This window comes from Parasteatoda tepidariorum, chromosome 5 (genome assembly GCF_982258835.1).
Source record: "Parasteatoda tepidariorum strain Cologne lab strain chromosome 5, Ptep-v5.0, whole genome shotgun sequence".
In the NCBI taxonomy this organism is placed as follows: Eukaryota; Metazoa; Arthropoda; class Arachnida; order Araneae; family Theridiidae; genus Parasteatoda; species Parasteatoda tepidariorum.
Genome location: NC_141759.1, coordinates 120961894 through 120984951, shown reverse-complemented (window position 1 = coordinate 120984951; position 23058 = coordinate 120961894). Strand labels below are relative to the sequence as shown.

General features: G+C 35.1%; 1 protein-coding gene across 1 annotated transcript; it reads right to left on the bottom strand.

Moving 5' to 3' along the window:
• Positions 1 to 2064: 2064 nt before the first annotated feature.
• On the bottom strand, positions 2065 to 22471 carry LOC110281909 (uncharacterized). The gene is made up of 10 exons (XM_021145932.4): positions 22288 to 22471; positions 19365 to 19411; positions 17662 to 17793; positions 15397 to 15548; positions 14244 to 14502; positions 10776 to 10894; positions 9243 to 9334; positions 7107 to 7274; positions 4777 to 4846; positions 2065 to 2173 (listed from the first exon to the last, which is right to left on the bottom strand). Exons 1-10 carry the CDS (start codon positions 22357 to 22359, stop codon positions 2085 to 2087), a joined length of 1200 nt encoding a protein of 399 aa, XP_021001591.3. The 5' UTR covers positions 22360 to 22471; the 3' UTR covers positions 2065 to 2084.
• Positions 22472 to 23058: the final 587 nt, after the last annotated feature.

The following is a 23058-nucleotide window of genomic DNA, read 5'->3' as shown; positions in this document are numbered from 1 at the left end:
CTGAAGAATTTGGTTATTATTTATTACATCTGCAGGTTTGTGTGCTCAATTTAGGCTGGGAAGATTTCCGTACCGTGATTTGTGACCGAATAATCGCTATATCTTGGCCACTTCAGGGCAGCGGACCGCGAGAAACTAAAAGAAACGTCGTAAAATGAGACTAACTCGAAGGGTGTAACTCATAGCCACTCCCAAGCAAACATTTACATGTTTTTCTTAATAATTTTTCCCATTAAAATAAATTTGGCTCCTTGGAGATCGTAGTTGGCGTTTTAGATCACGATACGGAAATATCCCCTTTATTCTTATTATACCTTTGTCAAATAGAGAGACAGATAGCTGAATACAGAGAAGTTGGAGCACGGTGGCTCAGGGGATAGAGTTTTTGACTTCCAATAAGGTGAACCGGGTTCGAATCCCGACAATGGCTTATTGATTCGAGATCTGCACCCGGATCGCACCAACCATAGTGCTGATGTAACGTATCCTTAGTAGTAGACGGATCATGGGTTAGATTCAGTTCGTCGTCAGGAAAAACAAAACTGTGGGAGTTTTTCGTGGATTTCCTTTCCATGTAACTCAAATGCGGGTTAGTTCCATCATAAAGTCCTCCACGTAGGCAAATTTCTTCCAATACTAGGCCTAGGTGTTCTCTTGTCTTCTGGATTTGGTTAAAAATTACAAGACTACTGAGTTGGACACGAGTAGTCGTGAACACAAAAAATCAGATCGGTTGTTAAATAAAATATAGAGAGTGTCCTCAGTGGTAGACGGATCATGGGTTCCTTTGCAGTCAGGCTAACCGTGGGAGGTTTTTGTGCTGTTTTATTCTCCATGCAACTATAATGCGGGTTAGTTTCATCGAAAAAGTCCGTCATGGAGGCAAAATTTCTCCGAATATCTGATCCAGGGGTTCCCTTGTCATCTGTATTGGGTTCAAAATTACAAGGCTACGGAGTTGAACATCCACATTCGTAAACACCACGAAAAAAATTGAGTCGGCTGTTCAACGACCGCTATAATACAGAGAAGGGTGGCTGAGAGAATAGAGCCTCTAAATGAGGTGACCTGAGTTCGATCCCAATGATAGCTGGTCGATTCGAACTCGGCACCCACGAGGTATGACGAGGGGACGCTATTTTCAAGATTGCGGCTACAGCGATGTAGGTAAGAGACGTGTCCGGGAAGTTCCAACAGTGTACATACATGGCAATTTTTCATTTTTCCCCCCCGTTAACTATTAGGGATTCTTTCAATTTAGCTTTAGAACAATTGTTTAAATACTTTATTGGATGCAACATAAAGTTACATAATCCTGGCTCTCCCAAAAGAGCCATAAATGATCGCTTTCCAGAAAGCGGCTTGTCTGAACGAAAGAAAATAGAAATGAGAAGTTCCGATCTTCAAATAATTAACCATGTGCGGGGAACTGCTAGATGCGGTACGCTATACAAGAAAAACAACTCACAGGCTGAGAAGCATACTCAGATTTAGTAGAGCGCTCTGCTATTATTATCTAATAAGAATTCTATTTTTTTTTTTTAAATTTGGCTTTAATTGACTGTCATAGACAAATGTATGTACACCAAACTTAAATGTTAAAGGGTTATGTAATAAGTTCCAAATATATTAATATTGGTATACGAAAGCTGCCCACGCAAAGTACTGCGCTACATGCTACGGCGAGCTTAAAAATTCGAACATGCATGTACTTTAAGAACGTGCTCTGCGCATTGTTAAATGGCGATCGTTGTACGACTTATCGGATCGTATTCTCTCTGCAAAAATAGTGCTTCAGACAGGAAATGCAGTCCGAGTAGTCGTTACGAAATATTATTTCGAAGACAGACATGGCTGCGAAAAAACATTCATCCTATCATTTCATTGATTACTTTCCATAGAATTACAAACTTCGCTCCATTGCAGAGCTTTAGTTTAATTTTTAAATACGGATTTTTAAGGTTCGGTTATATACACCATAAAAAAAGAAAAGTTTGTTTCTGTTGGTGGTAAAAATAAAAAAAGATTGGAACCTTAAATAAATTAGATGAATTAAGAGACATATCTGTTCATTTGAATTTTTTTTATTGTTCGTTTACATATCCCCGAGTGCAATGACTTCTGTACATTGGTATTAAACTGTTTCTTCTTATGTCAGATGGTTGAGCATATCCTGGAACAATAAAAAAAATAGAGATTTAAGACATTAAAATATACTGGGGGACGTTAAATTTAATAAAATAATGGTTGTTTTCCTAATTATATTCATTGATTGCACAATACATATATATATATATATATAGAATGCGTTGTCAGAAATGTCAATATACACGCGTCTAGAGTGCTTCTCTAGTATGGAAGTTTTATTTATCTAAATTAACTTACACGCCTTAATTATATGTTTCTAATAATTGTCAAAAATATCACTTTGATAGGCTCGTCAATAGCTGTTTTATAGTTATTGTTATTGAAATGACATGCCTGAACGATAATAATGTTGTTTTTAGTAGATTTTAATGAGGGGACGTATTTTTCATTCATGTTGTCTTGTGTTTCATATTTTTCCCAATCGCTTCCTATTTTTAGTTACTTATTGCCAACTCGAAAAAGAAATTGCGTCACTGTTTTTAAGTTAAAAGTTTTATGCTACATAGATATCATGATAGTAAGACTTCTGAATAACTGTTATTTTGAAGGTTTTTTGTCAGGTCACTTAAAAAAGTACTCACGCATGAAATAACACGAGTCTTTGCAAACAATCGCCATTATTTTGCAAAATGACAGACTAATTGTTAATGTTTTCAGGATCGGTCTTTTGGGGCTCTCTTATCGATAGCCTCATCGTCCCGTGAGTGATGGGTGGTCCATCCATAGTAAAATGGAATGGTTCTTGAAGGCATTTCACTCAGTCAAAGAAGCACCAAGAGAGGTGTCTTCGGATGAACATCCATTATGACCTCACGGTTAGCTACATTCAAAGATGTCACGATTCTAATGACATTCTGGAAATGCTTGCTTAGAATCCCCTCCTGACTGGTCTGATAACTTTGGAGAATTCGAACTCACTTACCTTGATGCTAAAGGGAATACCTTGCAAGTGACGTAGGGTGGGTATCTCGATCCTGATTGGATTGTTGAAGCGTGGCATTTGTTTACGCTAGCAACTGTTCTTTCCATTCCCTTTCGAGTAAGCCAAGCTCGTCAATTATCCATTCTCTTAAGTGACGCATTCTAAATTCTTTCGCAAAGATTGAAACTCTCTCACTCTACATTTACACGGAGACTTTAACACAAAGCCACGTGGAACATAAAAAAACTACTTATGCATCGAAGTGGCCAGGAACACAAAACAAAAATACATCACGGTTAAAATGAAACACATAACCAAATAATAAATCTAAGTTTAGTAAAAGAGATGGGCGAGAAGGAATTCCATAAATTCGATGCGCGATACAGTTCTGCATTTTCTAACTTGTGTCGATAAACTTTGCTCAACTTTAATACCGCCATTTTGCTGATAACTGGCGATGACGTCATAGGTCGCATGTGTGGGAGGTCTCCTCTTGAAGTACAAAATGGAAATATCAGAGCATTCTTTTTCTTCTTTTGCTGTTTTCACTCAATCGAGATTAATTTTTTACTCTTTTGAAATGCCTTTTTTTCTTAAACAAAAACTTAATATTGAAAAGTTCCCAGATCACTCCACTTTATATACTGTTTTAGAGTCCTTGTCAAAAATAGAATCAGAGAAACATAGATATCCTTCAACATTGAAGAATGTCGCAACCTGAGATTATTATTTTTTTCTCTAACAATTTTATTGGCCTAGTTTAACCTCATTTGGGCCGTGATCACATGATTCTCCCTCGCGGTATCGATTCAAAGGATATGTAGCGACCCGAAATCTCAATAAGGTACTCATCTGGACATCCGGTTGTTAGGGTGGTGGAAACAGAATAGAGTTGTTTTATGTGGTTTGACCTGTGTCCATTAGTTGTGAGCAATGCTGCTCTCTCAACTCTTATGGCAATATTTTGGGCCTCTTCCAGCATTCACGCATCGAGGCTTGCACAGACAAAATAGTTGTAGCTCATTGACTGCACAATGGGCTATTGGCGACGGTTTTTCGAAACATCCCTGAGGATGATCCGAAGACATGCCATCACAATTTTGATCCTCTGCAGAGGGGATGGCTTCGGTAGTCCGACGATCTGCACGCGAAGTCGAGCACTTTACGGTAGAACAGTTTAACGAGGACGCAGACTGATCCAAGGGGTCACCCACCCGCACACTGACCGGTGATGCTTGACTTCGGCTATCTGCTCGGAACCGTGTCTTAACGATCAGTCCCACTGCGGGTCGCACAGACGAAATAGGTGTTCAGGAACTGGACTGGCCTTCCACAGAACACCTTTAGGACGCATTAGAGTGCAGATTTACGTTAGCCAGTCAAAATCCTCCCTCTGCAAGCACAGCTGAAAGTCCAATCAAAAACTGGTGGAAAAGTGTTCGTGTCATGACTGCAAAAGGGGGGGGGCACATCCTATTAATATGTCTCACAGGACGCTCCATACCAATGGGTGTCTGAATACATTTGGCAAGATAGTGTAGGTACTTTTTAATGCTTGGAATTTGGAACCCCCTGATAAAAGGGTTAAACCAAAATAATATAGTTATTCATTTGATGTACTGACAAGTAAAGTAATTAGAAGAAGAATAACTTCAGTCTCTATTTACAGAAAATTCCTAAAACAAAACGAATTCCTTTAGCCTTACCTGATAAGAGCATTGTGTCGTTGAATTCACTTTTCACTAGATTCAGTACTTGCTTTACGCCTTCAGAACCCTGAAATACAATAATAGGATGTTCTTTTTTGAAAAAAGAATGGAGCTTTGACGTATCGAATGAAGTGCGGATTGTGTCAATCTTAGAAATCTCCCTCAGTTCTCTGTTAAATTTCGCGAAAAAAACGGAAAGAATTATACTTTTATTTAATGAAGAATTAACAATTCATTTATGAAATGGTTACTATTGTTGGAAACTTGACAAAAAGAAATTGTCCAAAAAACATAATAAAATACAAAATGCAGTCCATGGCAAAATTATTCGACGCACAATAAGATTCTATGTAATAATCTTAATGATCAGGTGATACACTCTATACAGCTTTATAGTTCTTACGAGGCTGTTTGCACTTGTTTACGTTCCTGTATCCATGGGTTAAATGAGACGATATATAATGACGATTGGATAAATTGAATGATATATTATATAAATAATATAGAATATTTATTATATCAAGCATTAAATTAGCATATTATAATAACCAGCGGGTGACCGAGCCCCGCTCGGAGAAAACAGGTATCGAAGCTAACTCGAAGATTTAAATTTTCAATTTGTTCGGCGTAATGGAGAAGCATTCTGACAATGACGGTATCTTCTAGTTGTCCATTTGCGGGTAGAATTGAGTTGATCGCTTGTTGTTCCAAAATTCCGGCTCCTTGAAGAATTTCATGTAGAGGTGCGTTCTGCATGTTGAAAATGTAGCTTGAAATCTGATGAATGTTGAAATGTCGGACTTTGTTGACGGTGATTTGAAATCGAAATCAGTTCCTTAAATGCTTTTTTGGAAATTCGAATATTTGGAAATTGGAATTTTGAACGAATCAAAAAGAACGAATCTTTTTAGTTAACGAACGAGCGCTAAATTCAAAATTTCATTAACAAATTTCCCTTAATAAAAAGCAGTGGAATTAGAATCGTACTTTTTCAAAAGAAAATTTAGTAAAAATATCAAAGTTATCCTTATTTTTTTCTTTTATATTTGTTTTACCTTAATTTTGTGATTTAAAAATAATCGTGTGGTCATCAAACTTTATTAGTTCGCCATATTGGCTATAGATGGCAGCACGTTACCGCTTGAAACTTATTAGGCAATAGACAAAGAAAATTTAAGTGCTGCCATCTATAGCCATTATGGCGAACTAATAAAGTTTGAAAATATCCTATCTGTAACTCCGAACTGCTCGACCGTAGCGCTTAAAAACCGGCGCCAATCGATTCCTCATGGCCAAAAACCCCAGACCCCCAAGTTTACAGGAGTTTATTAATTCTGGGGCGATTTTCGACTTGGCAACCATTCCTCGTATTATAGTATAAGATAGATCCAATGATGAGGCGTGTTTTAATAATGACATTGTTCCGCACGAGTTTATAGGTAATACTTTTGTAGTCAAACATACGGGCTTTTATTCGGGAGATTTTTTTATGCACATCCTATTTGTATTTATTTTAAACGTATTGCATTACCCATGTTAACCCATTGATGCAGGAGCGTAAGCAAATGCAAACCGGTTTCATCCTCGCAAAAACACTGAAGCTGTATAGAGTATCATTACTGATAATTATAATTTTATATAAAATCTTGGAGTGCGTCTCATAATATGGCCAGGGACTATATATAACATAACTGCACTATAACCAATCATGAAAAAAAAGACCAATTAACAGCTCTAATTAATTTCTCGGCATAATGCAGGGGTTCGTATTTACTGTTTACATGAGGAATGTACAAAACTCGTCAAAGCATTGTTGAGTCTTTTTAAAGAAGCCGACATCTAGGAATAACGCCTGATTCTGCTTAACAAAGACTACCCATAATAGACATAAGTATATTTTATACGATAACATTGCGATTTTTGATGATAACAATGCATATGGAATACGATAATATCGTCATCATTATGGATACGATACTATCCTGGTCTAAATCGATAACATGGCACGTCAAATTGGGAATATTATTGATAACGATACATAGTGACAGCTTATAGTGACAGTTCATACATTTTGTTTCGGTATGGGTAATATAGACCACCAAAAATAACATTCATGAGTTAGATGAAACAAAGAAATATTCGGATACTATTTAAAAATCGGTATTTTTTTTCATTATACATCACGATATTAAAATTCATTTTTATCGCTTACGTGGCGCAATATGGGTGACCATTCGGTATCCCCAACACATGGATGAGTACCAATTTTTGATTTCGTGATTGGAGATATTTCTGTTTCCATGAAAGATTCAAAATTGAATAATTACGTTGATGGTGAGTCCCCAGATGGTCGGCCTTCCGAAGAACACCATTCTGGCTCCACTTGCTATAGCCTTGAATGCATCTACTCCACTACGAATACCCCCGTCCATGTAGACTTCTCTGGGTGGATAGAATACCTTCAACGCATCCACTACATTCGACACCACATCAATCTGAAACACACACCTCAGTGTTCACTTGCATAGAGAGAATTAATTTAAAAATACAGAGAAAAGTCAGTTTATAAAGTTTCAAATGTTGAAAAAAAGAAATGTTTTCAAATGAGCATAGTGCAAACCCCATTGCGTAATCCCCAAAGCGTTGAAATGATGGACAGAAAAATTCAGATTCTTCAGCTGAACTTGCTTAAGTAGATGAAAGGTTTGTCTCATCCTTTTAAGAGACATTCTCTAAAGCGGAGTAAGGGTTACATTTGTGGAGAGAGAAGCTGTAGACCAGGGGTTTCCAACTTACATGAGGCTAATTAAAAACTCCAGTCAAATGGCGGGCTGCAACTTTATCAAAATTTTATACAGGACTCTTTTATGTTTGAAGGAACATCAAATATTACTGTCAGATTTCTATCAAGTTGTACAAAACAAACGTATTGAATTACAAATTAAAATTAGAAGTAGATTTTTAAGCAACATGCGCGATGTATTTGAATAAATATTTTCTCGGAAGCAAAACCTGAGAAATAAATTTTTTTGCGTCGTTATTATGTTAAATTTCGCAGAAACGAAGAATTAAGGAGTTTTTTTTAAACGAAAGAAAAGTATTTTAAAACCATATAGTTTTTTTACGAAAATTGTCCGCAAAAATGACAACTAATATAATTTAGTTCGCGGGTCGCCAGTTGGTAACCACTGCTATAGACAATGTCAACCTTCATCTACGAAAAGGTATCTTAAAATAGAACGGATTTAACATAAGTAGTGAATTAGAATTTCATTTTTGTAGTGGTACCCAAGACAAAATTTATGATGGTTTTTCTTTGATGGACCAACATGAATATGATGGTAACCATCATGAATTTCCATCAAAAACCATCATGTTTTATGATTATTCTACAATTTTTTGATTTGCGTTCTCTTTCTATTTTTTTTTTAGTACTTAACACACTTTTGATGAAATAGTATCACTTGGCACCTTTAAATAAAAGGGTCGCTCCGTATTAGATGAGAAGAAACATAATTTCCACGGATATTTCTTCAAAACTCTAAAGCAATAAAGTGATGCGATTTAGAGTAACTAATATAAAACTTAACATTTATCAGCGTTTAGATTTTAAAATTTTTCTTTATTTTTAGTTCAGCTTAAAGCGATGGAAACTGATTCAGAAGATGCTAAAAAAAATGAGTTTAACATCAATAATGATACTTCATCAAAAATCTAACATCAGACAACTGATTATCTAAAACGATCTCAAAAACAATGGATTGCTAAATTGTATGGGTATAACTTTCGGATATATGTAAGTGACGTTGTGCCACTACAAAACTGTGCGTTTGCTTATACACTTCGACTATTTAACTCGATCAAGAGGAGGTCATCAGGGAGTTGAATAAAAGTTTACTTTGGTTTGCAACATAATTAGAAAGAAACTTTTAGCAAAAAATGATTTTTAATGTTCTACCCATTTTATTCAAATTCTGGTCATCTAACATCATAAATATTAAAACATTACAATTTTCTTTTACCTTTGACAATTCGAAATCTTGTGCTCGTTATCAATAAAAAAAAATTAAAATAATAAAAAATTATTAAAATTATTTTTTTTTAATGAGTGATTGATTTTTATAATTTGGGAGAATTTTTTAAAATTTTATTTTTTTTGGTTACATTGTCCAAAAAAAGTTTTTTAAAACAAGAGGGTGGCTTTATCCATTAAACTGTTGGCACCCTATTTCCTGGATTGCGAACTTATTCTGAGGGATTATGAATAGCTTGAAAATAAAATTGTTTTTTTTTTTTAGGTGATCCAACTCACTAACTAAGTAGTCTTTTTATTAACCTTTTTTTAAGAAATTATTTTTCGCAATGACCTTCTTTATTTCGCGCTTTATCTTTTCATTCCCTGCGACGTTTGCAATATAGCAATCATCTGTAGATTAAAAAATAAATAAAGAAGCAAATCATACAGTAGCTGGATCAGAATCTAGTTGTCTCGCCCCGTGGTTAGATACCAAAATAGCGGAAGCTCCTGCCTGCACTGCACTTCTTGCATCTTCTCCTACATTTCACAAAAAAAAGTTCATGAATGTACTACAGAAATAAATAGTAGCGGGGCTAGTTACTATTTCAGTTATTTTTTTTCTCTAAAAACTATGATAAATTATGAACAAAAAAAAACTTTGAATGATGAAAAACAATGAAGTAAGGGGGGGGGGGAAATAAGAGAGAGATGCTAAGTCACTACAGAGTCGGCGTTTCATTTCTCGAATTCAATAATACCTTAGTAATATTGTAGTCGCATTATAGTAGTTCAACGCATCGACTACTATACCCAGAAAGCATATAACCTTGCGTCGGAATTTTCTTTCGAGTGTCACGAAGATGTTCGCACTAAAAACCTTTTTTCAATGAAGCAAAAATAGTGCAGTTACAAACCTTTCATTCGAAAAGGATTAAAAAAATATTTCTTTAAAGCTTTTTTAAAAAAGTAGTGGTCACTCATGACGTTTTAGGTGACGTCACACTAGCGATAGGATCCAGTTGTCCATTAAAATTTCAAGACAAGGTGGATTTTAGTTGAGCATAACAAGACTTTACGAGAAGAAACCTTCTAATGACCCAGATTTAAGATTGCATTCCCCTTGAGACGATGAAAGCAATTTTTCACACTCGAAAACCCCAAGTCAACCTCGATGTAAGGTTTTTACAGAGAAGGTTGTATTCCAAGGTTTCGGATGAGGGTAATGTGCGTAGAATAGAGCAGAGGGTCACGGATCTCGTTTCAAGGTGAGAAGGCTTACACGTAAACAGCATAAAAAAAACTTTTTAGGTTTACATTAAAAGGTTTTTGCTGAGTGAAAATAAATCTTACTTTGCTATTTGGGATACTATCTAGTGTTATAGTAGACTGATCATTTCGACTTTCATGCGTTACCACTGATCCATGTATATACTTTGCACAAATGTTGAATGGTTGTGTATCAGTCCCCCAATGTACTAAGATAGGTACACTATCTTGCCAAAAGTAAGGACATCCTGAGACACACATTAACAGGATGTGGGTCTCCCCCCTTTTGCATCCATGACAGCGAACACTTTTTCACCAGTTCTTTATTGGACTTCCATCACAGCTTCTTGCAGGGAGGATTTTGACTGGCTAACTTAAATCTGCACTCGAATTCCTCCCTAAAAAGGTGTTCTATGGAACTGTGAGAGGGCAGTTTTCGAATACCCGTTTCGTCAAACTACGTCTCTGCCAGTCTAGAGAAATGGTTCTGAGATGGGGTTCTTATTCAGCAGATTTTTTATATACTTCTTATTTGTATTTATTTTTAACGTATTGCATGACAATGTTAAGCCATTGATGCACGATTGTAAGCAAGTGCAAATCGCGCAAAAACACCAAAGCTGTATATAGTTATCACCTGATGATTAAGATCTTACACAGAATCTTAAAAGAGTGAAGTCTCGTGGAGTGTATAAGAAAATAGAAACAAAACCTGATAATATTCCTTTGACGACGATGGGTAGTCTGGTGATCGTCTTCAACCACCGGATGTCGTCGAATGTCGCTGCTGCTGAAACGATATCTTCATACTCAGGACCCAGATTTACCAATCTGAAAAATTATTTACATTTTTTTTTAAAGCTTTCAGGTCATAGGGCAACATTTTGCCGCTGGGCAGTTGCAGCATTTTTTTCACAGTGACCTTTTTTTTTATTTTTAAAAACACAAAGCCACTTTTCCAAAATTGAAAATTAGAAACGATTGAAAATTATTTTTTTTAAATATTGTTAAACATTTCTATTGAAGTAAAAGCATCTCAACATGCTATGAGGTTTATTTTGCTTCTAAAATGGAAATTTTAAGAAACAGAGGTTTGGAATAAAGTAATTTTCAGAAAATTATAAAAACTTCAAGATAATTCCATCTTTATTTAGAGAAATAATAACAAAATACAGTCCCTGTCCAAATCATGAGACGCACTCTAAGATTCTATGTAAAATCTTAATTATCGGGTGATACTCTATACAGCTTTATTGCTTTTACGCAGTTTGCACTTGTTTACGTTCCTGTATTAATTGCTTAAATTAAACGATATATAATATAAATTCGACGATTGGATAAATTACGCGATATATCAAATATAGAATATATATAGGTATTATATTGTAATAATTAGATTAAATGATGAGACGCACTGTAGTGTTTTAATAATGACATGATTTGCACGAGTTTATAGGCAATACTTTTATATTTAGACATACATGTAACGGGTTGTTATTCAGGAGATTTTTTATAGACTTCCTATAGACTTCCTATTTGTATTTATTTTTAACGTATTGCTTTATAATGTTAGCCCATTGAAACACTAACGTAAACAAGTGTAAACCGGTTTCAGCCGCGTAAAGACAATTAAGCTCTATAGTATAACCTGATAATTAAGATTTTAATAAAATCTTAGAGTGAGTCTAATAATGTGGCTATGAATTGTACACATTATCGACGAAAAAATTGTAGACAATTTTTTTAGTTGGCCCGTGGCCGTTCATTGCCTATCTGATTTTGATGAGCATCCCTATAATTTCCTGTTTATTCTTTTTTATTGTAAAGACTTGGCTCGTTTTATATAATTTTTTCACTCATTGATATAGATTTTTAATGAAGTAACGTTTCATTTTGATCCTATTTTAGTTCGGAAATGAAGGAGTCTCAAGTCCTCGTGAGGAAAAACAAAAATTTCAGAATCCTATAAAACAATATAGATAAAACAAAAATCAGTTTTAACGGCAATTCACATTAGCAGATAGATTAATAATTTAACACTTTTGTAGCGTGCCTACCACTACAAAAATACAATCACTAGTATATATAAGTTGCAATCAACAACAACAACGTAAAACGAGAAAAACAAGAGATATCTCGTCTGTGGCGGCAGTTATATTAAATAGAAAGAAAAAACAAAACAAATGAAATGAAATCTTTAGACGTTTAATAGATTACACAGAATATTGATTGTGCCATGAAGAGATTGATCTACACATTCTTCTAAAATGGAAAAACACGGATTTTTTTTAAAAATAGCAGGCATTTTATTTGAAAGAAAATAACAATGTTCTTTCTCACGTTTGCTTCATGAACATTAAAGAAAAAAAGAATCAGATTGTAAGAAGGGGAAATGTTCCTTTTTCTGCATTAATAGGAGAAAAATAAAATATGTCTTTCATGTATTCTGTAAAATAGTTCATTTTGGTGAAAAACGTTTTTTTGTCTCTTGAGCGGAAAGTTAGAAAATATATCAATCCTTATAAACTTTTGTTTCTTTCACTTGGAAAACTATTATTGTGCAGGGCCCACACCCTGAATAACTTTTGATCGCATCTTCACGTTTTAGGATTCAATCTTAGTTTTTCAAGGGCCTTAAATATGTTAACTAATTACTGCAGTTGGTATTTATAAGTTACGAAATCAGATACAAAATCGTACGCTCTCTGAGCAAACATACGTGTTTTTCAACGGATTCCTGCCCCCCTAAGATGTAGGGGGTGCCCGCAATCTGGGAAATAGGACCCCCATAGTTCTATCAGGAGGGCTGACCGAAGTTGGGACCCTTTCGTGTTCATTTTACTTTTTGGGTATTTCGCACTGTCTCGAAAACTTTTTAAGCTAATGAAAAACAATTTGCGCACAATTATAAACTTTGGTTATTCGATAATAATAATTCCACGGGAAAAACCTTTAGTAAATATTTATTATTTTTTATTATTATATTTAATCGTAGTCGAAAAGGTTTTGAATTGTAAGGTATGCCATTTCTTACTTCATTTTAAAGAATTTAATTTTATACGGCAAAATACAAAATTTGAGCGAAATCGGCCGAATAGTAGTTCGGCCGATTTCGAACACCTGAAAAATCGAATTTTAAATATACGACTTTTTTTTTTCAAATTCGATGTCAGGAACTATTCGATCAATTTCGCTTAAATTTTGTAATTTACCATATAAAATTACATTCTTTAAAATTAACTTTAACTATCGTCTGCATTAATTAATCGACACGTATGAGGTTACCGATTTCAGCTACTAAGATTAGGTCTTAGAGTGTGAAGATCCGATCATTAGATCAAAACTTATGAAGGGTAGTCTGTTTTCTTTGAGAACATTGTACCTGTAATTATAAACTTATAGGAATATGTTATGCAAAGTTATTCATGGATCTCAAATTAATATTTAAGAGAAGAAACGCTTTCGTAAGTCTTACAACTTGAAAGAACTAAACATCAAAATTACACTACAGAGAACAGGAAACATCAAAACCTTTATGAATGCTGGAAGGAACTGAGAGAAATTAAAAAGCGATAAATATTTTTTTTTTTTTAAATGGCACTCGGCCTTATTTTCCACTGGGTAACGCTACTCTCTCGTCGTGACCCAGTGGGCAAATGGGTCACGGTGGTGGGGTGGCGTTGCCCACGTCATACAACCACAAACCTATTTATAGGGTGGGTTACATTCACACAGAAGGAAGGACATGGAACACAGAGAGAGTTGTTGTTCATTTACGTCGCACTAGAGCTGCACAATGGGCTATTGGCGACGGTTTGGGAAACATCCCTGAGGATGATAATCTGCAGAGGGGATGACACCCCCGCTTCGGTAGCCCTGCACGCAAAGTCGAGCACTTAACGGTAGAATAGTTTAACAAGGACCCATGCCACACACCCTCCGTCCCAACGCAGACTGATCCAAGTGGTCACCCACCCGCACACTGACCGCAGCCAGTGATGCTTGACTTCGGTGATCTGCTGGGGACCGTGTCCTATCGATCAGTCCACTGCGGGACCCAATTTCACCAGGCCTTCTAACTAGTCTTAAGGACTCACACAGTGATTCGACCTATTGACAAAATATGAATGGTTCGACCTCTCACATGAATATTTGAACTGAGAAAAGAGAGATGAAATACTTGATGTGATCTGGTATTTGGAACCTCCTAGCATGGCAGGTGAGTGTTCCCTGAATGTTGGAGTCAGCGGTGAGCACAATGGCCTTGAAATGGCTCCGATCAGCCCTCCTCACAATCTCTTCCGTCAGACTTCGGTTCTGAAATATGTAGGTTTGCATCCAGAGCTGGATTCTCGTCCCCCGCGCTTTCATCGCAACCTCTTCTATGGATGTCGTCGAATAACTGCTCAAGATCATCACAGTTTTCACATCAGACAGAGCTGAAATGAAAAACACAGATCGAAGAAAGACAGTCAAATTATGACACGCACTCTAAGATTCTAATCTTAATTATCAGGTGATAACTATATACAGGCTTTATTGCTTTCACGCGACTTTTTGCACTTGTTTACGCTCCTGTATCAATCTGTTAACATTGTAATGCATTACGTTAAAAATAACTACAAATGGGAAGTGTATGAAAAATCTCCTAAATAAAAGCCCAATTCGCAATTTCGATCCTCTGCAGAGGGGATGGCTTCCCTGCTTTGGTAGCCCGTGCATTTTACGGTAGAACAGTTTAACAAAAACCGATACAGCGCACTCTCGGCCCTACGCAAATGATTAAAGTGTTCACCCACCCGCTAACTGACCACAGAGTCGGATACCACGTGATGAGGATGGAGCCAAGTGCCAACTCCTGGTGAACGAACTGTAGCTTAGACTATTCAAAGAAGCTACGTCACTTTTCGCTATGGAATTTTCATGAAATCACTCTAATAATTTTCAACCGACCCAAAACTTACTTTTTAGAACGAAAAAAAGAAAAAAAACGAAATAATGGAAAGTTTGATTCTGAATTTTGTCTCCAAGATTTTTCCAAATTTAATGTTTGTTTTAAGGCATACGCATTTTCTTCTTCTTAACTCTAAACAGATGACGGTCATCGCCTTAGATCATTCATTTCATACGATTTATTGCTACAAGTAAATGGATGTGGTTTTCTGAGGATTTTCAGTTCAGACCCCCCATTTTAATTTTTCATCTCAAATAAAAAAAAACCATGTGCCTAATAGTTTTACATAAAGAACATATCCTGAAAATTTCAACAGAATTAAAAAGAAATTCTTTAAAAAACTGTCTCTTGTAAAAGGATTTAATTTTAAAATACATACCGGAAATAGTGGCCAATTCACCCTCAGGATGTGCCAGTTTTTGAAGTGCAACCGGTGATAACCCAATAGGAAAGTCCACTTCCTCTCCCAAAACTCTAGTTTTCAGTTGATTTCGATACACGTTCCTCAATACTTTGGGAATTATCTGTATTCTACGCTAGACAGAAGGAAAAAACACATTCAAATGTTGAATTTTTTTCCAGGGGTCATTTTTTCCTACATTTTCATATTTTAAAGAAAGTTTAAAAATAAATAAATAAAGATATTTTAGTGTTATTCGTATACAGTGTCTCTCATTCACCCTTGTCAGCAAAGAACAATCACAAGTATCACCCCCTTTTTGAACGGGTTACTTGATATTGGATTCCAAAATTAAAAAAAAGTGATTTAAAAGTTCAGGTAAGAAAGAGAAGAATTTTATAAATGAATCTTTGAAAGCAAGAGGCTCATGACAAGACATTCTTGTTAATATTTTAACCGTTTGAAAAAAAAATGCTGAAAATCAACCAACTTTTTTATTTTATTCATAAATACAAGGAACTAAAACAAAACATAATGCACACGTTTTAACTTGACATTTTAATTTGTTATGAGTAAAAAACATTTAATTGACCATCAGGTTTATTCTCCCCAATTATCTCGGACAAATGAAAAAAGTTAAATATTAGTTTTTGTAAGAAAGTTTTTAAAACAAGGGACAACGCAAAGGGATACTTTCCAAACGCCAGGGAAGTGACACGCTATTTCTTTTGACTCTTTTTTTCTATGTCAATTCAGCAACCATCGTATATACAATCGTACAAAACACATGTGCAGTCCCACAATCTAACAGAAAAACTCAACAAACAAAACTTTGTGAACTTGCAATCATAGCAGATTACTATTTTTTATTTTTTGGGTTCCGGCCGATTAAAAACGTGATAAACCAAAACGCACTGACGCATTCTGCTACAACCGTTTTTTTTTTTGGGGGGGGGGGGATAATAAATAGTTGCAATACATACGTACCCGAGTTAATTCGGGAGTTCAGTCAGGGAAGCGGTGAAGAACTATTCAGGTGACCTCAAAATAGTCGAATGTAAAAAGTGTTTCACAAGTAGACAAGTATTGAAATAAAACCGTCATAACCTCTGAACGGTTTCGCCAAACTTCGTGGTTGACCACACAGGTCATGATTGGAATGGGTTGTGGTTGTCGGCCATTTGCAACTGACAACATCATGATGCAGTTTGCCTGATCACTTATGAAGGCCAACTTGCGAGGCGTAACAGCTCGATTGCGGCTGAAAGGAAGTTTATACATATGCTGAAGGTCAAAGTGCACCAACCATCAAGAATAAAGTGTTGAGGATTGTGAAGACAGTGTTGGAAATATATCAGTCGACAAACAAATTTGAAAACATTGAGAAGACATTCGCTGTATTCCAAACCAACCCAAGGAAATGGGTCAAAGGAGCTGCTGCACAACAGGTGTGAATAAACCACGATGTGGATGTGGAAGACGATCCCAAAGGACCCAGAGAGTGTTCTAGAGAAGCACTTTGGAGTACCCAGACTCCACTGGAATGGGCCAGCATATTCTCCGGAACTGAAAAATTTTTGGGGATTTATTAAAGATGATGTGTACAAACATTACCATTGCTGAGCTGCCATTTAGGATATCATCGATATTCCGACACTTTTACTGGGCCATTCATCTGTTCCACATAATGATCGAACATACTATAACCTAAATCCGAATATCTGTACCTACCGCCGATCACAGTGCTGACTTCATGTCCTCAGTGTTAGATGCAGCTGTTCAGCAAGGGGTTAGATTCCTCTTGTTGAACAGCCGACCCCATTTAAGATTTTCGACTCCCTATGTTCAACGTCTTAGTATTGTCATTCTGAACGCTATCCAGAAGACAAGGGAATTCCTGGATCTAGTATGGAGATAAATTTGCCTTCGTTGAGGACTTTTTGATGGAACTAACCCGCGTTTGCGTTACACGTAGAGGAAAACCACGAAAACCTCCATGGGTTAGCCAGCACTACGGTCGGCGCGAACCCGAGCATCGACCAGCCATTACTGGGAATCGAACCAGATCCTCCTCATTGGAAGTCGAACGCTGTATCTCCTGAGCCACTCTGTGGCAGTCAATTGTCGTTTTTGGTGAGAATCCTCCTTATAATTTATTGAAATAAATATATAATTTAAAGTCACCCAAAGCAACTCAACCTAGTTCTTCTTCAGGCGGATATAGATTGGTTGAGAAAGACTTACCGTCTGTAGGCTCTCTTGTTCTCTTTGTAGGTGTCTCTTCTGCCGGCTGCACCCAGGAAATAATTCCTGAAATCAAGAGGAAGAAGTGCGGGAGCACAACGGTCAAAATCATCCACCGTCACCTTAAGTAGTCTATGGAAAGAAAACATACCATTTAAAATAATAGTTAATGAATAGTATTTTTATTGTAAGAATTTTTGGCTCAGAAATCATCTCCCACCCTTGAGTATATCAAATGTCATTTTCTTTAAATGTCAACTGAAATATCTGATAGTTTTTCACTGAAATTCTAGTATTTCTAAATTTTTCATAGAGTTGACATGTACACTCAATCTTATTATTATTTCACTCGGATGATTTCCCGCCTCCCCCAAATAATGTGATGTGATGGAAGTCCTATCAAAAAGTGGTGTGCAGGGGCTGTCATCGATGGGGGATAGACATCCCAGAAAGTATGTACAGCTTTCGCGATCGGCACTCAAAATAAGTACGGTGATCTTAATACAGCTCTCCGGGCTTTTCACAAAACAGCAGTGAATCAATTAGTGGTATCCTATTCATCGATTTCCAGCACAGCTATAATTCTGGTGGGGGGGGGAAGTACTGTAGTGTGTCTACCCCTACAAAAATACGATTCCAATTCACTGGTATATAAGACATGTTAAGTCGATTCTATGGTGGGATGCATTTTCACAGATGAATTTTGACTCTCTCCCCACAACTTTATTCTCCTATTGTTTGATATTATATACTCTTTGAAACGTTGATATTGGTAGTGGGTGCGTGAAAATCCGATCTTTGAAACAAAAGTTATTCAGGACGTTTTTTTCCACATGAATCTTTTAAAAAAATTATTATTTTATGCTTATCATTATTTTACTTTCCTAAATATTTTAGCATTTATTTACGAAGTTTCCAAAGGATGATAATAAGTTGCTTAAATTTAATAATGCAATTTTTTTTAAAAATTAATAATGCAAGAGCTTTTGAATTTTGTAAATGAAATCAAATCAAAATGTGACCTTTTCATTACAAAGCATATGAACTGCATTTTTCGTTGTTTAATTTTAACATCTGCCCCATAAAATTCTTCAAAGTATGTTTGTATTTAAGTAGGGTCTTTATTTCCAAGCATCTGTAATTCTAAACACTCATTTTCAGAGGAAAGTAATAAATTCTATAAAATTTAGTAGAAGAAGAACTACTTGCAAATTAAACAAATCGCTCATGGGCTGCAATAGCGGCACAACTCAAAAGTTTTGAGATAAGTGGGCATTGATAAGCAAAATGCATAAGAAATGCTTTCGTTTGCTTAAACGAAGATTATCTTCAAGTTGAATTATGAGTTTTGCAAGTATTGCTGCCGAAAGAATGTGCATTTTCATATTTACACCTGTTCTTAGTCCAAAGGGCGTGTTTTTCGGGTTGTGCCACTATTGCAGCCCATGAGCGAAATATGCTTAATTAAATAAATGTTAGACATACATTCACTTTTAAATAACAATTCATCGGAATTATAAGGATTTTTTTAATATCCTGAATAACTTTTATGAGATCAAGTTTATCTATTAAGTTTATCTATCTACTATATAATTAAAAAAAAAGTATTAATTTAATTTTGTGGAACATAAAATATTTATCACGTCGAAAATTTTAGATCCATAGTTGATTATTGCAAATGAGTCAATATAATGTATTAATACTTATCAAAATCGCAGTTTTCTGGTTGGTAAAACTCTTGGCAAGGCACCTACGGAAAAAAATTACACTTTAAAATTTGCTCTAGAAATATTTGCGAAAATGAAATAAATATCAAGTGGGAAGAACGGTTTACATAAATTTCTCTTCGCCATTTTGAGGGTTACTAAATTTTGACGAATGAATAGTGTGTCAATACGGTTTTCCCCGAGAGTTATTGCACAGTAAAGTGTTTGATCCTTATCCACGCTAAGAACAAATATAAATTGAGAGGGAAGAATGTTGAGGAAAATACGATCAAATCATCACAAATTGCACATTTTGTTTTAGGAAATATAAATTGTAAGATTCGTGTATGTTTTCAATCGAATAATCTTAAACAGCTTTTATAGCTTCCTTAAAATTAAAAAAATGTGAACTTTATTATCAACTCAATAAAAAATGAAATATATGGTTAAAATACAGGGAAAGATTTAAAAATGTGCCTTATTGTTGATGAAGTTTCAATCATCTCCAGCAAGTCCAGTTTCAGTGATTTTTATTAAAGTGGAAGATTTAGAAATCTCCCCTTTCATCTTTGTCGGATTTTTTGAATTGTGAAAGCAGGATTCTAAATCCATTTTTGAAATTGTAGACTTTAAGTAGCTTAGGTTTCGACAACCTGTTATTTAAAACTAAATCTGGTAGCGTTGTCTGTGTTTGAATTTTGAGTCATTTTCCGTTTGGCATCGTTTAAAACATTGCCTTCAGTTGTTTTAGATTATTCAATTGGAGTAGTTAATAATTTATTTAAATCTCGTATTGATAAAGCTTCATCTATCAAACAATAATCTGATCTCAGAGCAGCACTAGAAAATGGAATGATTAAAATGTTTTTTGGATTGGCAGTTGAAGATGAATCTCTTCAAATCAAACGAAAAATGCGGAAACGCAAACCTAGAGAGTGAAATCTTCCCGAAACATCATAATGGATCCCCTATGTTATCCAAAGCATTACAAAAAAGAAATTTTTCATTTAATGAAAGAAAAAAGAATAATTTGATTTGACGAACAATTAAAGCTTTTGAAAATGCTCCAGACTAATGATGGATCTTTAGAGGAAACTTTTAGTTATAAAATATTTGAATACATTCAATGAGGGAGAACACAGAACTCAAGTGTTTTCCGTATGAAATAGATAGAAAACATAATTCGATATCTTAACCGTTTCCCGCATTATCCCGAGTTAACTCGGATATGTATAGGTTGCAAATGTTTACTATCCCGAATAAACTCGGGCATAGTAGAATACGTTAATACCTTTTGTTTTATCACGTTTTTATGCGACCGGAAGCGAAACAAATAATAATCTACTATTAACTATGTTTGCCACTATTTGTTAGGGAATTTAGCTATGTGTGAGACGTGTTTTGTGCTATTGTATACATACGATGGTTGTTGATTTTACATTAAAAAAAGAGTAAAAAAAAAAAATAATGGCGTTCTGGAGAGAAAGTAATGCAGTGTAACCTATACAAAGACTTCATTGTCTCGAGATAAATCTGGATAGTAAACGGATGGTCAATAAAATGGTTTTTATTTACGCATAAAAAAATTGAAATTTCAACTTAGAACTTGTGCATCATGTTTTGTTTTAGCTCCTTGTATTTATGAATGAAATAAAAAAATACATTGATTTTGTGCATCCCCCCCAAAAAAAAAGGGTAAGGGAAGCGATTAAATGTTTTGAATCCCATCATTGGTTAAAACTCTTTCCAGAAATCATTTTCAAGAATTATATCAACTGCCAGAAAAGATTCTTCAGAAGCTATTCCATAGTCGCAATAGAATAAAAGAAATTAAAAAATAACAGCAATTAAAAATTTTATTGCAACTCGTCACATATTCGAAACAGCATGACTATAAAAAGGGAGAAATTTTGCCAAAATACAGATCTTAGAAAAACAGGAGAAGATTAGCAAGAAATCAAAGAAAAAATTTAAAAAAATCAAAACAGATAAAAATTCAAAATTAGAAAAAACAAACAAACTACTAATGTTCAAATAATGCTTTTTTCCCCCCATCACATTTGTAAATATTGTTCGCAATCTCCTTACATATTAATGTATAGATAGTATGTAATAACTTTAGTGTTTTCCTAATTAATTTGATCGAAATTTTCACTTTTAAAATCACTTCCAGACATAAATTCTGCATGCGCGCAGGTGAACAAAAATGTGAAAACGTAAGTTGTTTATTGATATTCTTCTTTTAGAAGCGATATTCACAAATGAAGGCTTCGAATATTCGTTTTCTGATTGTCATTTAGTCACTGTACTTAGTTTTTATCTTTGATGTCACCAGGATAATTGGTTTGATATTTATTACTACAAAATACACTGCAAATTTGATAGAAAAAGTGATGCAAATTATAGAGTTTTCAAATCTTAACGAATCGAAACATTTTTCAATTATAATAGTGTAAAGAAAAAGCAATTCCGCCAATTGAAGGGTCAAGAGATTGTTTAGGATCCCCCACATCGGGACCGACATTCATGTCATTGTGTACTAGCCGCTTTTACTTCCCAGAACACGCCATCGGTTCGAAAATAGCTTCAGAATCCTTTCTAAAACACGTAGCCGTTTTCTTCGCTGCCACTAAAAAAAATTTTTTTGTTTTTGTTTGTTGAAACATTTAGAAAAATACGACAGGTAGGTTCGTATCATAAAATAAAGAAAAATTTCAAACGCGAAATAAAGTAATTTTCAGAATATTATTGAATATTGATCCATATTTATCAAAAACAATAATAAAGGGTACAAGTGGGGCATTTTCGACAAAAAAAAAAGAGAGATTGGAAGAAAACATTTTTAATCATCATTTATTACATTAAGTGACCGTTCTTATTTCGGAATTTTAGAATAGATTAAAAAAGTGTGCATACATACGTCATTCCATACATCGTAAGAGAATCGGCCTGTAACGGAAGAAAATAGTAGGTACGCGATTGTGAAAATCATCGTAGAAAGGAATGAGTGGGGGCCCCCAGGTGGTTTCCGGGTCAAAGCTTAGAATGAAGAAATGCTTCGACTTTTCATCAAATTTATGGTGTCTCGAACGAGGAAAGTAAAAGTGAAGCAGATGTCCCAAAGCATACAAAACTTATTGAGTTTATGAAGATTCATTGCTTCATCGCTTTAAATAGAATCGCTTCATTAAATATACACAAATAATTGCGTTCTTTCTGTCGTAAAAGTGATATATTTTCACTTTAAATTTTCATTTTTACGGCTGCTCAAATACTACGTAAGCAGGTTTTTTTCACTCCTTTTTGTCAAATGAATAATTCCCTCCACGCTGATTTATACAGTCCCCTGGCCAAACGCACTCTTAAGGTTCTATGTAAAATCTTAATGATCACGTGATACTATATACAGCTTTATGTGACTGTTTTTAAGTGTGTTCCCTACCAGAGGTAATAATTATAGACATATAAGGGAGTACACAATTTGGTCCTATAGGTTACAATTAATATATTTATATAATAATGTGTTGAATAGCGTTAAAATGAGGAAATTCAAAGTCAATATTCTGCATAAAAATAGGGTCCTACATCTCCCTCTAATAGTGACCTATAATATTCAAATTGGACCACGCATTTTATTACCCGTGTACCCTACCAGAGGAAATAATAATAGGCCTATTAGGGGGTATACACC